General features: G+C 37.2%; 1 protein-coding gene across 3 annotated transcripts in view; it reads left to right on the top strand.

Annotated features, from left to right (window-relative positions):
• The first annotated feature begins 7 nt into the window (after positions 1-7).
• The window catches only part of ANAPC10 (anaphase promoting complex subunit 10), a 36796-nt gene continuing 21006 nt past the window's right edge, over positions 8-15797 (top strand). For 2 of the 3 annotated variants that reach the window (XM_059826899.1, XM_059826900.1), the window contains exons 1-4: positions 8-67; positions 6471-6587; positions 7997-8087; positions 8879-8999. In XM_059826899.1, the coding sequence (XP_059682882.1) occupies positions 6473-6587; positions 7997-8087; positions 8879-8999 (327 nt within the window). In that variant the 5' untranslated portion in view covers positions 8-67; positions 6471-6472. Of the gene's footprint in view, positions 68-563; positions 586-6470; positions 6588-7996; positions 8088-8878; positions 9000-15797 lie in introns of those variants that run through there. The other variant, XM_009813759.2, reaches the window with a different exon arrangement.

Below are 15797 nucleotides of genomic sequence, written 5' to 3'. Positions count from 1 at the left end.
TCGCGCGGCGCCGGCCCTGCTGCTCCTTCGCCGCCCCCTCACCCGCTGCAGCGGCTTCGAGGATCAGGTGGGGACGCCGCTTCCTACCGCCGCGAGGGGCTGAGGGGAGGAGGAGGCGGGGGGGGTGTAGCTCCCCAGCCAGCCGGCGGCGGGGAGCCGGGGGGGGCGGCTTCTCCCGCGACTCGCCTCCAGGTATCACGGCAGCCGCGGGAGCTGTGGCCGTGCCCGCGCAGAAGCTCGGCTGGCTGGTGCGGTGCGCTCGCTCGGCGTTCGGAGCGCCCACCGCCTCGGGGCTGCTGAGCCGGGTGCGTCCCCCCGGTTCCTCCCTCAGTGCCGGCCTGTCTGTTTGCATTGACCCCCCCGGCTGGGAGCGTCATCTGGTGGTGGAGCACAGCCGATGTGTTGTTTCCTGAGTAGGTGTTGCTGATTTATTTCCAACATTTAAGTGTTTTGTAGGCCTGGGGGGCACCGGTCATAATAGTGTGTTGTAAAACTAACTAATGATACTTAAAATCGTAATTAAAAGCCCTACAAAGTCGGGGGGGGGGGGTTAACAAGGAGGCCTGAGTGAAAGCAGCTTGATTTGTCAAACTGGCTTCATCCTCTGGTTGCTGCGGGTTTTAAAGACTGCCTTCACTTAATATAAGCGCTTGCAGAGAAGTGCTTGCGTCTTTTAAAGAACAGCTTATATCCTTACCAGGTAACAGCAGAAGTCTGGGCTTGTACAAAAATACAATTCTTAAAATGTATTTATTTAGATCGATTAGGCATATGTGTGTAAAAATTGCTAATGTAATTCTCTTGTGCAGTTGCTTAATTGCCTTATTTTTAGTGAAAAAAATTATGTTTGTGACAATAAAAGACTTGAGTAATCTTCACTAATGGGCTTAAAGCAATATACTGAAGGCAGAGTAAAAATAATATGTGTTTAAGATTGTATTGAGAATAATCTGAGGGATCAAATGTACAGGTGAGCTAGTTGTTGGAATAGGTTGCTACTGAACACTTACTATCATCATTAAATATTAATTGAACGTTAGTAATTTCAATGTTTGATGTCATTGTTTAATATTTCATGTGAATAAAAAAATAGGAAGCATAGTAAGATACTAGTTTTTGGATATATCTTGAGATCTTTAAAGGCCTTAAACCAATAAGGGTCCATCAAAAAAAAAAAAAGAGAGCGGGGAGAAGAGCTTGTGAGGTAAAATGAGTAGTGCAAGTATGAAAGCAAGGGGATCTAAGGTACGAAATCCCCTCCTGTTAGGAAGAAGAGGAAAAGCAGTCTTATAAATCATGGATGTAGCAGAAATGCTGGAGTAGTCAGTGCAGCCTTTGTTCAGTTTTGCTGGAAAAGTTATAGTCAGATACTTGCTACAACTGAATAAAATGATATGATGGGAATGCAATGAGAATAATAATTTCAAAACAAAAGAGCAAAGCTAGCTGGGCTTTGACCCCCTCAAAGATTCTGGGGAGGTGGTTTGGGAGGAGAATTTGTCAGTAAGTAGAAGGCAATTAAAAACAATGTGCGAACAGAAAATGGAGTAATTTGGTTTGTTAAGAACAGTCTGGATCAAACTTCTTTACAGTAGCCAATGCAGTTAATGAGGAAGGAATATAAGCAGTTTGTCTTGAGTTTTACAGGGTTTCTGCCATTGTCTGGATTGATTTTAAAAACAAGCTACTGAAATGTGGTGTAAAAATAATTTTTATGAGATCTTGTACAGCTGGTTGAAAAATTGCTTTTGAAGTGACTTGTAAATAATTCACTTGTAAACAGGGATGTCACGAAGTGTCCTTCTGGGGAGTTCTGTTTTGAATGTATTTTCATCGTTTTCTGTAACGGTGAACACAAAAATAGATATGTTGCCAAGTTGGAAGGATTGCAAGCACTGTATGGCTCAGGGTCAGAATTCAAAGTGATCTTGATAAGACTGCTAGCAGATTGGAAATCAGTGTAATTAAGCTCAGTTAACAAGAACTGAGGGAGGAAGAGAACACAGGGAGGAAAAATCAAAGGCATAATTAGTGGAAAGGTTATTACTGAACAGCAAACAGTATACCAAAAAAGCATTTGAGCCCTGTAGTGCATAGTAAATTAAATAGTAATCAATAATACGATGTCCTTTCGACTAGACAAATGTTATTTTGGCATGTTAATAGGTGTGATTAAATATAAAGACAAGGAAAATGATTACTCTGCTCTGGGGAATAAGGGCCTTAGCTACAATGGTATGGCTATTTTTTGAACCATAGTATGTAGATCTCTAGACTCTGCAAGAATATTAGGTTTATAAAACTTGGTTTGTGAGGGGAAACTTGAAAGGCATAGGCACGTTAGAAAAGAAGAAACTAAGAGCAAATTTGATGAGTGCTTTCACATCTATAAAAGGGTTGCTCCATACAGGCTAGTGATTTGAGTTCTCTGTAGAGCAAGAGAAGAAATTGTGCCTGTTTTTAGAAGGTAGTACTTGGGTTGGATGCTAAAGCAAAACGTTTGGCTTTTAGGTTGACTAAACAATGAAGCTGGCTGTCTGCAAAGACTGTGAAATCTCTTTTGTTGGAGAAGTAAATGGCTGGACAGACCTCTGTTGAGGGCAGTCTGGTGTCTCAAAGGTCCTTATGGGTGTGCCTTTAAACAGTACTGGGCGTACTAACATGGTGGAATTAGAAATTTTAATTGGAGAAAACTGCTTTGGAATCTGCAAAAGTTTCCTTGAGCCTGGATTTTTATGGAGCTTTAGTAGGAAAGGACCGTGATGTATCCTTCGTCTCCTCTTCAGTGTGTTGTGGAAGAGTATGCGTGTGATTGGTGAAGGGTTTGCGTTCAGGTATGCATCTTTTAAAGTGTTTTCTGCCGGTAGACTATGAGTGACCTGTCTGTTTTGATTGTGAAAGGTTGAACCATTTAAATCCCTTTCACTCTGTTTGTGTTTGTTAAAACACCTTTAATGGCTGCTGCTTCACAGGTATGTTCTCAGGAGAAGAGCAAACTTCTCTAAGGAAGATGCTGAGGGATAGAGTTCAAGGACAGGGAGAGAAAAAAAGCTTAGCCTTCCTGTCTTGATCAAAGGATGTGCATACAATGTAGTGGAAAGTGGCAAAATGAAAGTGTGATGTTGATCATGTCATTAAGACATTAATATATTAATGTTGTTAATAGGAAACAGCAGCCTATTAATGATCTTTTGGAGTAACTGAATTGGAAAATTGGAGATGTTTCCAGCCAATGCTTCTATAGACGCAGTGTGTCTTTCCATTTTTCAGCACGTGTCAGGGAGAAGGGCTTCTAGACAGATTGTTTTTACATAGTCTGAAAAAAATAATAAAAACAATTCTCATTCCATTATCTTCTTGGGCTAAGAAAATTTTATTTTATTTGGTGACTTAAATTACTTTTAATGTTACGTGTTTGTGTCTTGTCCAAAATGAGGTACTTTTACTTCTGCTAGTAAAATGTCCAAAAGTGTTACTTGAGTGAGCTGGCCTGTTGCTGTATTATTTTTCCTTAGTATTTCTGTCAGCTTTCTGCTTTTCAAATTCTTAAGAGTATTGGGAAGCTTCAGCAAAGCTATCCAGAATGTATTGCTACTGGTTAAACAGAAGTTCTGTCACGAAAATTTGACTTGATTAGTTCAGCTCATTAGTTCAAACATTAAAGATTTTCAGTCTTTCACATCCCTAACACACAATTTGTGGCTGACTTATTTGCCGACAGTGGTTTGGAGTTAAAATCTGGATCTTGGGTAGCTTTGCCTGTTAGATGTAAGGAAACAAGCCCAGTTTAAGACAGTGTTTCTTGCTGTATGTTTCAGACCCCCAAAAAGTATGCCTCAAACTTTTGTGAACCCATGCAGTACAAATCTTGGCAGTGTTGGGTTATTTAGAACTTCCCTGCGTGCGCTGAAGCTTATAAGAAATCTCAACATGATTGTCGTAAGGGATTCTGCATACTTTAAAAGTCTAGTAATTTTTCTAAAAAGCATGTGTAATCAACTTTCTGAGATAATCTGAGTATACAATGTAATTTCTGTGATTTACCTTATTTTGGTGGGTTTTGATGGGATGTTTGCGTACTCCTTGTCTTAAGGTTGGGTTTTTCATTAATCTGACAATAGCTATTTCTAGGAATGAAGATGTGACTATCAGATTTGGAGTTTTTTGTTAATTTTCTCTTGAAATCAAAATAATAAAGGAGTGTGAAGACTTGGTGGTGATGATATTCAAGAGAAGTTTTGTATCAAATGGATGATTTAGCTTTACTTTGTGAAGTTGGATTTTCTATGTATATTAGGTGGGAAGAACAGCATTATTGGTTTCTGTATAAATCTGATATTTAAAATGGCTGCAGCTCAACTTCTCTTAGTTGGTTCATTGTCACAAAAGTAACAAAACAGCGCAGAGTTTGAACTAGTAGGTGATTTGAGCTTTAAAATTCATGAGTCCAGGAAAATAGTCTCCCCAATGCTTAATAAACATAATTTGAATTTTGGTGTAGCATGTGAGTTGGACTAGATGATTTTTTGAAGGTCCCTTCCTCCAATCCAAACCATTCGGTGATTCCGTGAAAAATGTTTGGTTTTCGGGTAGCTGTGAACTAAGTGTTTTGTAATTTTTTTCAGGACTGTTTTAAATTCTGAGAAGATTGGAATACTTGTGACATTGCATTTTATTGAAGATGCTATCAAGAAATTTAAAGTTGTATTAAGTAGCAACTAGACTAAGTTACTTATTTTCTCTTCTAGTCTATAATCTATTCTACAGATATACAGGTTTGTGGTGTTGCCAATTCAGTAGAGAACAGTTACATTTTAAAGAGTCTATTGTAAATATCTGATAAAAGTTTTAAAACAGATAATGTAATATTTAAATACAGTGACTAGGGAAGATTTATGTGCTTGTGTCTTGTTATCGGAATGGCTAAATGGATTGCCTGCTTAGTTTTTTAATAGTTTGATATTTTTTTTGAACAACTTCTTTGCATGGACAAGGACTTTAAAACGTCTTGTTGCATGAGTTTTTTTTAATTGGATGGCATTAGGATTGTATATCTGTGAATTACATGAATATATATGTGTTATCTGTAGGATTAGCTGTGTAGTGTTCAACCCACTTATCTGAGAGGATGGTGTTTGAGCAAGGCTTTCTGTTTGTGGCCTTTTGTGACACTTACTGTTGTCAGTACTTTAGATTTTACTAGACATGTAATTATTTCTTCACATTTTTTATCGTAGTCAGGACTGCAGTCTTGTATATGAGAAAGTAGCAAAAAAACCTGGAAGTCTGTGTTTGCAAAATGAAAAAAAAAAAAAGCCAAGAGCCAATAGGAAGTGTTTGGTGTGGACAGCGATGTACACTATAGAATTCAGATTTCCTGTGTCCAACAAAGAGTTGTTAGCTGCGGAGTTATCCTTACATAGACAATCTTGTCTCTGCCTTGTATCAGTGTTGTAGTGGGTAAGGTCTGGGTCCTGTGGATACCAGCCTAGTTCAGTACCTCATTTGCTATCTAGGAGAGGTACTGGAAGACTTTTTCTGAGATTAGCAGAGCATAATATGATGTCATGCATGTAAGCAAAGGACTAGAAGTCATCTCTAATTCCTTGACTCTTGAGTGCTTAATGTTTAATTTTTAAGCTTTAATGTAGTTCCTTGCATGGAACTTATGTTTCTTTAGAATACTTTTTTTTAAAAAAAGTCTTTTAAGGTACTTTCTAGGAAGTAGTAAGGTGCTCTGTACTATATGAAATCCAGCATGATTATGTTGTAGTATATATGGCAGTAGTGTAGGTGTTGAGACTGAATGTGTTTACTTGAGCAGTGCAAGTCACAGCTAATGATTCCAGATGAAGTTGTGAACTTGAGGAAATGGACCATAGATGAATGTGGCAATAAACAATCCCTACTAAATTAGAGACTATATGATTTGTTTAAACTCTCATTTCCTGTTTTTAAGAAGTATCTCCAGGAGGACAAGGTTGATCTAGCTTCTGGATAGGCTTCTGGACTTGCAGATTAACAAAACTTTTAAGTGTATGTGGGGGCGAAATGAAGTTGTATTGCTAGCCTTTAAATCAACAGGGTCTGTTTTAAACAAAACCGTAAAAAACAAATCCTGAAACCCTGACTAACTCTGTATGTGTAAATTAGAATGATACAAGTATAATATGGCTTATGAATCTTCCAAATGTGTATTGAATTAAGGACGCAAAATTTAATGCATGTGGAACCTCTGATTTAAAGATATAGTTTATTTTTTACTTTATTTGTATACATTATTTTATTATCTATATAAAAGGTTCTACACACATGCAAAAATCTGTATGTATATGTGTCTATGTATAGACCCCATATTTTGTAGACTATTATATAAGTGTGAGGCCAAAGGCTTATGAACAAGCACAACCCTTTGATTTTCCCCTCAAGCTAAAAATGTATCAACTAATTCACTTGTTTTCTTTCACTAGAAATGACTACCCCAAACAAGACACCGCCTGGTGCTGATCCAAAGCAGTTAGAGAGGACTGGTACTGTTAGAGAAATAGGATCACAAGCAGTTTGGTCCCTTTCATCCTGTAAGCCAGGTAAAAATACAACAAATGATGTAAAAAGCTGAATGGACATTTTTCTTCTTAGAATATATAGTGGTTTATGTTTTGAGAAGAAGACATACATACAGAGTGTAGCAGTAGAACTGCTGTACTGTAAGCTGTAGGGGTAGCCACTACAAATAATTTTGGCCTAGTCTATATTTGATGCAATATGGAAGTTATAACTGTATCAGAAATTCTACAGTGAAGAAATATCTCCTATTAACAAAACAGGTCTTTTACTGATTTTATATTAAATTGTTTTTTTTACTTGCACAGTGAACAAACTAAACTATGTGAGCAGAAACACACCCAGCACTGTGTAATTGTTTCTATGCTTTGGCATTTTGCCTGGGTAGCTTTGATTTTTAACTTAGGTTGCCCAGCTGCATGATTTTTCTGAATGTTCTGTCCAAACTTTGTGGACTTGGCCATTGAAGTGTAGCTCCTTAAAATATGTGAGTAAAATGAAACGTATAAATGGTCATGAGGTGCAGTTAATGATAGCTTATACCTGCTCAAAATATCTGAAAACCTGTATTCTTCTCATTTGAGGTGGTTGAATTGCTATTTCAGAAACACCTGTTGGGATTTGATCTGATATCTTGTTGCAGTCTGGAGTCAGTGATCCCTTTATGTCATAATCTTGTGCTCAGGCTGAGTGTCTTTGGTCTAATATCCTGGTACCTTACTTGGAGAAAAATATCATATGGTTTAGTCACTTCAGAGTGAAGACAGTTTTTTTATTGCAGATTAAACTTCAACTTCTGAATTAAAACAGCAGCTAGTGCGGGTAATCAATAAAAGGATGTGATAAGTAAAAGGACAGATAATGAGGGAACAGAAAAATAACGATCTGGAGTTGCTTCTTTAAAGGTGACAGCATTAACTTTCAGGAATACTGTTCTTGGCATCTAATGCTTGTTCTAGCTACTAAATGGAAAAATTAAAAATATTTCAGGAGACTACTTGAAAAGAAAATGTTATATTTGGCTAAAATTTTATAATAAATGAATGGTCTCTGGTAATGATTTTCCTTTCGTTCAGCGGTTAAATTATAGGTGGAAAAGCCTAACCGTTAAGTATTGTTCTTGCAATTAGTATGAATTACTATGTAACCATTTGGGATTCTAGGACATATTGAATAGTTTCAAACCCCACAGACTTCAGTAGGAGATAAAAATGTAAAGACACTTGAGTACTGATCTTTGATTGACAGATTCCCCTGTTTCAGTTTTGTGTCACAAAAGCCTAGGCAGAACTCGGATATCTAGGAATATTTCCATATATGTTATAACTTAGGATACATACTTCAGTTTGTAACAGCTGTAGAAAAGTTACGTCTGTGATGTCTATGTCACAGAAATGGGATATTCAAGACTATCACCTTTTCTTTTTCTTAGGATTTGGAGTGGATCAGTTACGAGATGATAATCTAGAAACTTACTGGCAGTCAGATGGATCACAGCCTCATTTGGTGAACATCCAATTTAGGTATTAAAAATTATTCTCTATGGGTTAGGGTGTTGTATATAACTTGGTGTTAATTACTGTTCACCAAGATAGGAATTTTGGATGTGCAAGGACTCCTGGGTTAATCCTGTTACCCAACTGGTAAGAAGCCAGTTAGATAGCATTTATAAAAATGAGCTTTTTCAGATGTTGTGGTTACTAAATACCTAAATAAGCAACAAAAAGGAATGTTTAATAGTACATCAGTTGTAACAGTTTCACATTTACCTACCTAAGGTGACACTTTTGTCCCAGTTTTCTGTCTGAGTGTAATTTGAAGGGTAGATGACTTTTCAAAGTAGTCCTGTATGACTTAACAACTGATTGTTTGAGAAACCTTTTCCTATTCTATTCTCTGTAGGATGCTTTCAGTTCTTTTTCTTTAATCAAACTCTTAAGATGAGGTTAGGTGTTTGTCACCTTTTTTATTTGCTTTCTGGAGAACTCTTTGGTATAGCAATAGAGCCCATAGTTAATAAGCTAAACATACACTTCATCGTGTACAGGAGCTTATGTGGCATCTTGGCCTTTTGTTGTATTTCTTCATATACCACCACTTCTGAAGGCAGATAAATGAGAACAGTGAAAATCAACTCTGTGTGCATAACTTCATGTGGAAAAACAGCGAGTTGCTTTAACAGTGGTGCTTTTATAAATCAGTAAGAGTATTAAGTTGTAGAACATTTAAAACCTTGGGTATTACAAACTAGCAACAAACTCATCCTGAATATTTTTCTTTACGATGCTTACATAGCTTTTGGTCCTTCTTGCAGAAGAAAAACAACAGTGAAGACATTATGTATTTATGCAGACTACAAATCTGATGAAAGTTACACTCCAAGCAAAATCTCTGTCAGAGTAGGAAATAATTTCCATAATCTCCAGGAAATCCGGGTAGGTCAATGATGCTTTGCTTTCTGTCTTAAAATAGTCCTCTCTCATTAGGACATATGACGTAGTAAAATTGGTTTTGGAGGTAAAATATGGTGTTGTGCTTGGAGGGGGGGGAAATGGCTGGATTTATTTTGATGTTTGCTTCTGGTTTTTATCTTGTAAATTTACTAGGCTGGTTTCTGTTTTTATCAGGCTCTGTTACCAACATGGTTATAACAGACTTGATACATAGATCCTGTAACGGAGTAAAGAGTGGTGTTTTACAGAACAGGGCTGTTTAGAATTGGTTAAACTTTGATCTCACTTAAAATATCTGCAAACCCTATGCATTGCATACATCAAAAGAGAGACTTAGCTTTTAAATACTTGCATTTTTAAACTTACCTTGAATTCATGCCTTTTTTTAATAAATGGGTTGCTCAGCTATTGAGTCTCACTAGGAATCAGCATTTAAAACTACAGGTTTTAGTTATGGATGTGTATGGTGCATAAATATCTTTGGAGTCTGGGTTTCATTTTTGGGAAGCTGCATGTACTCTTATTAACTAGTAGCATCTGATTCAAAGGTCACATTGAGACCCTGGCAAAAAAAAATTGGGACACAAGGCCCGAGCATCAGTTATGCAAGGGTTTCTTTGTATTCTACTGGTTAGAGAATCTTCATAGAAGTGAGAATCTCTTAGGTATTTGCTAATAGCTGACTCTAGCCACTACTGATGGGTGAGCACTAGGGGAATTGCAACACTGACTTTTCCAAAATCATATAGAAAGCAAGCAAGATACCAATTTAAATTGGAAGTCTAGTGTAGATTACAATCAGATGTGTTCCTAAATGATGTTTTACTTTTGAGTATAGTTTCTAATCTTTTGCAATGTTTTTTTTATACTGGACAGTCACTGAGGTGTAGAAATTTTGGAAGGGATGCAGTATTTTGTTTCTAACAGTATGATGCAAAATCCTATTTCCATTTCTGTAGATACAACATTTTATGCTTAAGACTTCAAATGGGAGGTAGATTTGTAGTGTTTTGTTAATGTTTTTATTTACAGAAGTGTAATAGTCAAAATCAGTATTTTCTTTGTGGTGACACTTCTAGCCAGAAAAAGTTTCTTTGATGGAACAATTAAGATCAGATTTGAGTTGCTTTAACTGCTTAGTTTTGCTTGCCTTTTGGTGAATGGTAAAAGCAGATTTAAAAAAATCCATGATCTTTGTAGAAGTCTACCTTGTAAATTAATCAGGTTACTCATAAGCAGGTGTCTTTGCTAATTTTGAGTTAGAGTAGCCTCATGTTTCAGATTCCTGTTCTCTGGAGCTCAGCAGCTACTAGCTGATACATTATGAAGGTTTAACTTACCTCCCTTATGGCAGGTATTACAATAACAGGAGGATCAGAATGATGAGAAAAAGGAGGTGCTAAATAGTGGTTTGAATTTTTACTTCTGGGATTTTTCTTGTTTTCACTTGGTCTTTCAGTGTTTGGAGTCCCAACAAGAGCAACTTAAGTTGAAGGCTGTAGGTGCAGTGGGAATAGAAAGTATAGTAAACATGTATGCCCCTATTATGTTGGCACTATGTGTCTATATCCTTTCAATGATTTGTGATGTTCTCTCAAGTTTTGACCTATACTTTTATCCTAAATCTTAAATGGAAGGGTCTTGACTATTTTTTAAAATTAAATATTATTTTGAAAAGAAATGAATCATCACATTACTTTGACTTTCATCAGCTGCAGATTCTGTCTTTTAATCTTCTTAATTGCCTCGTAGCAATTTGGGAGTTGCACTCTGTAACAGGAACAGCAGCTCTATCTTTTCCTTGTGTTAGGCTACGGGTCTGTTTTCCGAGTATCCACTAGATGTCAATGTTGTCCTTAATGATCAGTTTGATTTTGTGCTTGGAGTCTACTCTTCCAATAACTAAATTACTATCCTTTTATAATAATGTTTAGTACAGCATTCTGCATATAATTGCAATAGCTTAAGTTTCTTATTCACTGGTGAACTTGCACTTTGAGGGTATATGTGTTATTAAAGATCTATAGGTATAATAAAATGTATTATAAGCATATTAGTCTTCTGCAGTTTTTCAGGCAATATTTCTTTAGCTTTTTTCTTGTTAAACACAGGATTCTATACATAACTTTTTCAGTGAAAAAAGGCACTTCTAAATGAAACAAGCTACTAGTATCTTTTATAGTATAGTAATGACTGTAATATGTTGCATGAGAGCAGTAATTCTTATTCATACCACATGCTTATATGCTTTTTTACTTCAAAACTGAGATGAAAATACGGTCAAGCTGCTTACTGATGAGACACAATACTTTGATGCTGTAAAGTACTAGTGACTAACTTTGTCGCCACTGTAATGTTAAATATTGCTATCAATTTCCATATTTCCTAGACTGCTTGGTACTCAGAATGTGTTTCTTAAATTTTCCTTTAGTCCTGAAACTTTCTCTTTTCTTCAGCTTCTCTGACACATAGGCAGATTATTAAAGCAGTGTGAACCGTTATGAGCTCTTTAGAGAAATCTGCTTAATTATACAATGATTCCATTGGCTTCAGGACTGATTAACTGGTTGGAAAATCCAGCTAAATAATTTTATATTTTTCCATGGATGCTTGCCCAACTTATAGTGTCTAATGAAACTCCTATGATGCCTCCATGTGTTTTTTCCTAATGGTCTAATTTTCAAAACAATGCGATGTGCTGTTAGGCTAGGTTTTATCACTAATGTAAGATTAGCTTTAGTTTATGGTCTAGTATGTACGCAGGTCCTTTTTGGAACCTAAGATGAAATTATTTTCCAAATAAAAGTTTGGGTTTCTTCCCTCTGAGAAACAAGTCATTTCTACCCCATCCTATGGGTGAGAACAGCTGTCATAATCTGGCAGTATTATTCCCTTGCTCAGCTGGAGGAACTACAGTTAAGATGTGTGCAGTAAGCCTTCTCCTCTGACTTAAGTGCCTTTTTATCATAGCTGTCAAGCTTGGAGAGCAAATACTTTCTCATTTCTAGTCTTAGAGTTCTCCCACATAATGGTGCAAACAGTCTGGATGGACAAGATAGTCTATAGAGGCATTTTTGGAACAGCATCCAGACTCCTCAGTATGTGATTTAAGTTACTACGCTTTCTCATGATATGAAAATAATCTACTGCGAAGGATGTGAGTGAAATGTTGGCTGCAAGATATTTCTGGTCTCTTCAAATAACGCTTACCTGCTTGTTGCCTTTGTACCTCTCAGGACATTTAGGTTATCAGCAGTTCACCTTGCCATAAAAAGATAGTGTTGTGATGCTAAGTGCAGGTAGGATTTCAGGTTATATTCACTTAGTAGCTTCAGTGGCTTCTGCTGTCAGCCTATAATGTAGGGACTTTACACAGCAAAGCAAGACACCTGTAAACTCTTGTATTAACCAGTTCTGCATCTTTGGATATAAAAGACCCTCTGGGAAGGTGTGGGTCAGACTTTCTGAAAATAGGTACTCACTGCTTGCATTAATTCACATCTGAGAAGCCACTGGTGTTTAATCCCAAAATCAAAGTTGCTTTAAGAGGCTGAACCCCTCCTGAAAGAGACAGTCTTCTATTCTGCTGTGCCCTGTAGAGGACTCAACAACAGAAAGTGGCATACATGTCATGGCTGTAACTAGGTAAGATGCAACTAGACAGGTATAATTTGCTTCCTGTTCCAGTGGGAGTTAGTTCTTCCAGCACACTTCTTGGACTTTCCCATGATTTTTGTTTTGGAATAGGACATGTTTTTTTATTTAGTTGTTTGTGTAGTTCAGAGAAACTGTCAAGCTTTGTGATAGGACCAAACCCTTGCTAGTGCATGGCACTGTTATGTGTACTTTGCTTTTCAAATTACTTAAGGGTAGTAATAATCCACATGGCAGATAAGATGTATTAATATTCAGGCCTAAAAGGGAACGATCAGAAATACCCTGTTTTGGGGGGGTGGCGGGGAGGAAACTGCTGACTGTGAATGTACTCTCTTTATGCAGTAGGGCAAATCTACAAACGGATATAGCATCATGGCTTTGTGTAACCTAGGTAAGAAAGGTGTTTGCTCTTGGCGTCTTTCAGAAGCCATTCAGTCTGAAGGAATGCTGCTGGAACAGAGTAACTTCCCTGGTTAACAACCTTTATAGGTGTACAATGATCTATCACTGGGCAATGGTGGATAGCTCTTATGTAGGAAAAAGACACTTTGTTGCTGGAGGTCCTATGTAGGAGCCTTTGCATCGAAGAACTATAACAAATACTAAATGTTACTTTGGAAGAGGCATGCTTTAACTCAGTTGCTGTACACTTTCCACCTGGAACAAAAGCATTCTTAACCTTTTCAACAGGACTCAGTCCTGAAGTTGTCTTTGAAGACTCAGGTTAAAGCCCTGTTATTTTAATATGTCTTTGCTGGCAGCAGTGCAAGTCCTTTGATTCAACTTTTTGTTGTCTTATGTTGAATTGCTGTCTCTTTTGTTTTCAGTTTGTTTTCTAGCCCTTTTGATCTTAGTGTTTTTGTATCCAGGTGTTCCAGAGCTGTCGCAAGCCCATCAGTCTCCCTGGTGGTGTGGTATTGTGACCAAGCACCACGGACAGGGCCACTTTGTCACTGATTTAAGAGATTCTGCACTAGAGCAGGGAATTATCAAACAGAGGAATGCCCAGACTGGGGAGCTTTTCTGAGAGGTAGCTAAGGAAGTCTGACCCTATTATAATCTCTTTACTACTACAGTGTCCAGGGGTTGTAGTGAAGAGGCCGGACTTTTCTAGACACTTTCTGAAATTCAACAGCTAGCAATCTCAACATGTTTTCTGTATGTGGAGTAAACATAGATACTGAGGAACAAGGAGATGCTAACTTGTCATAGGACTGTTGCAAGCTAGTGAATCAAGAAAATGTACTGCTTCTGAGTCTCTGATCAAACATCTCTAATTTAATGACATAACATCACTGTTCCCAGCCAATGTCATCATCACTGTAGACGATATGACCTGCTCATCATTCCTATGCTTATGGAAATCAACTAACATATGTTTCAAACTGTGGAAATTATGATCAGGATTGCAGTTTTCCTGCTTTTTATACCCTGGAATGGTAATACATTGGAGTGGAGCTTACTATGCAATCATGAGAAATGCAGTTATTGAAATAGCCTTTTGTGCATATGAGGTATGTGTGTACAAATAGCAAGATCCACATTAGATCTAGAAGAATTCTGAAGAATGGAAGATTATTTTGGTCCACACATCATAAAATTGTTAAGCATTTTTATCTTACCTTGGTCTGAAATGGTATTTTATGAGAAATAAACATCTCTTCTGTTGGATCTTAGAGGGAAAAAAAAGAGGAAAACTAAATATTTTTTTATGCTGTGGCATGTGTTGCATGTAGAAAGATATTTTTTCTTGTTTTGTCTCCCAGCATTCAAAAAGAAATCTATGAAGGAACCTTTCCTTGCCACAGAGGGACTCAATTAGGCAAGGGTACATTAAAGAGGCCCTGTATTTTTCATACTGTCAGTCTGACTTTACCTTCTGAGGCGGAGGAAAAGCTATGTGCCGGAAAGTGGCAACAGCTCCATGGAAGGCAGGAACTTGATGAAGTACAGAGCTTTCCTCGAGGGAACTCAAGTATATAGAGGCTAGGAACTGATCGAAGCACAAAGTTTTACATGTATGTGAAAGCTTTGCCTGGAGTTATAACCTTTTTCTACAATGGAAAAGGAATTAGGAAATGTGTATGACTTTTCATGTAAAAGTGAAAGAGCTTCTCTCTCCACTGCCAATGAGAAAAGGCAAGTTAACTTACTAATCAATTTGACATTAATCATTTATGTTATGCTGTGTAATACCTGTTTTGTAGCAAGTGTTTCATTACGTGGTTTCATCTCTTTTCTGTGAATGAAATTCTAATAGGAGGATTTGAAGAGATTTCTTAAAGCTTGTTTGTTTTATATTTTACTTCTGTAAAAATCTTTCTGGTATGGATGGCTTAAAACTTCAGTTAAATAAAAAAGTATGTTATCCATGCAGGGAAACTGTCCTCCAATGTGATGTGGGAATTTTTCATAGGCTTTGATGCAAATGTCCACTAGTGTATTGTAATTATGATACTATAAACAAATTCCAGTCCTTTCTTTGGTGGACAGGAGCAGGTTGCAGATAGTGCTCTGTGTGTGAGGGGGAGAGCCAAATACTTCAACTTTTTATACTGGTATTTTTAAAAATGTGGGGAAAAATTGTGGCCTTGTTGCGAGTACAGAATAGTATGGGAAACAACTGCAAATTTAGATGAGCATATTCTCCAACACTCTTTTGAAGTACGTAAGATAATAATACTGTTGTAGAATGCTAATAGTATTAGTCATTTTGTAGGAGGGCTAAGTGATTTGTTTGTAGTCTATGCAGATTATCTATGCTATTGAACCAATATCCCAAGTCAAAGTCCACATTGGATTGTGTCCAGTTTATACCTGATTGATTGAAACTTGTAATTGTGATGTTCGTTGCTACCAGATTGTGAATGCTTGACATTTTTGTTCAAATGAATTAGTTCTGTCTAGAATTGCCTGATTTACACTGGTATAATTTACACCTACCTAAAAAACCTCACAAAACCAAGGTAAAGCACCATACACACTTAGGTATAAAGTTCCTTCTTCAGTTAAGCCAAAACAAAGCACTCCCCCTTCCAGTCCTTAAAACCTATTGTTCCTATGTGCTCATCAATTTGTTATAATGACTCAACTTTTCTAGGTAACATTTTTCAGAAAAGCTAT

This window comes from Gavia stellata, chromosome 19 (assembly GCF_030936135.1).
Source record: "Gavia stellata isolate bGavSte3 chromosome 19, bGavSte3.hap2, whole genome shotgun sequence".
Lineage (NCBI taxonomy): Eukaryota > Metazoa > Chordata > Aves > Gaviiformes > Gaviidae > Gavia > Gavia stellata.
Note: the sequence above shows the minus strand (reverse complement) of the source record. Positions and strands in the feature narration are given on the sequence as shown.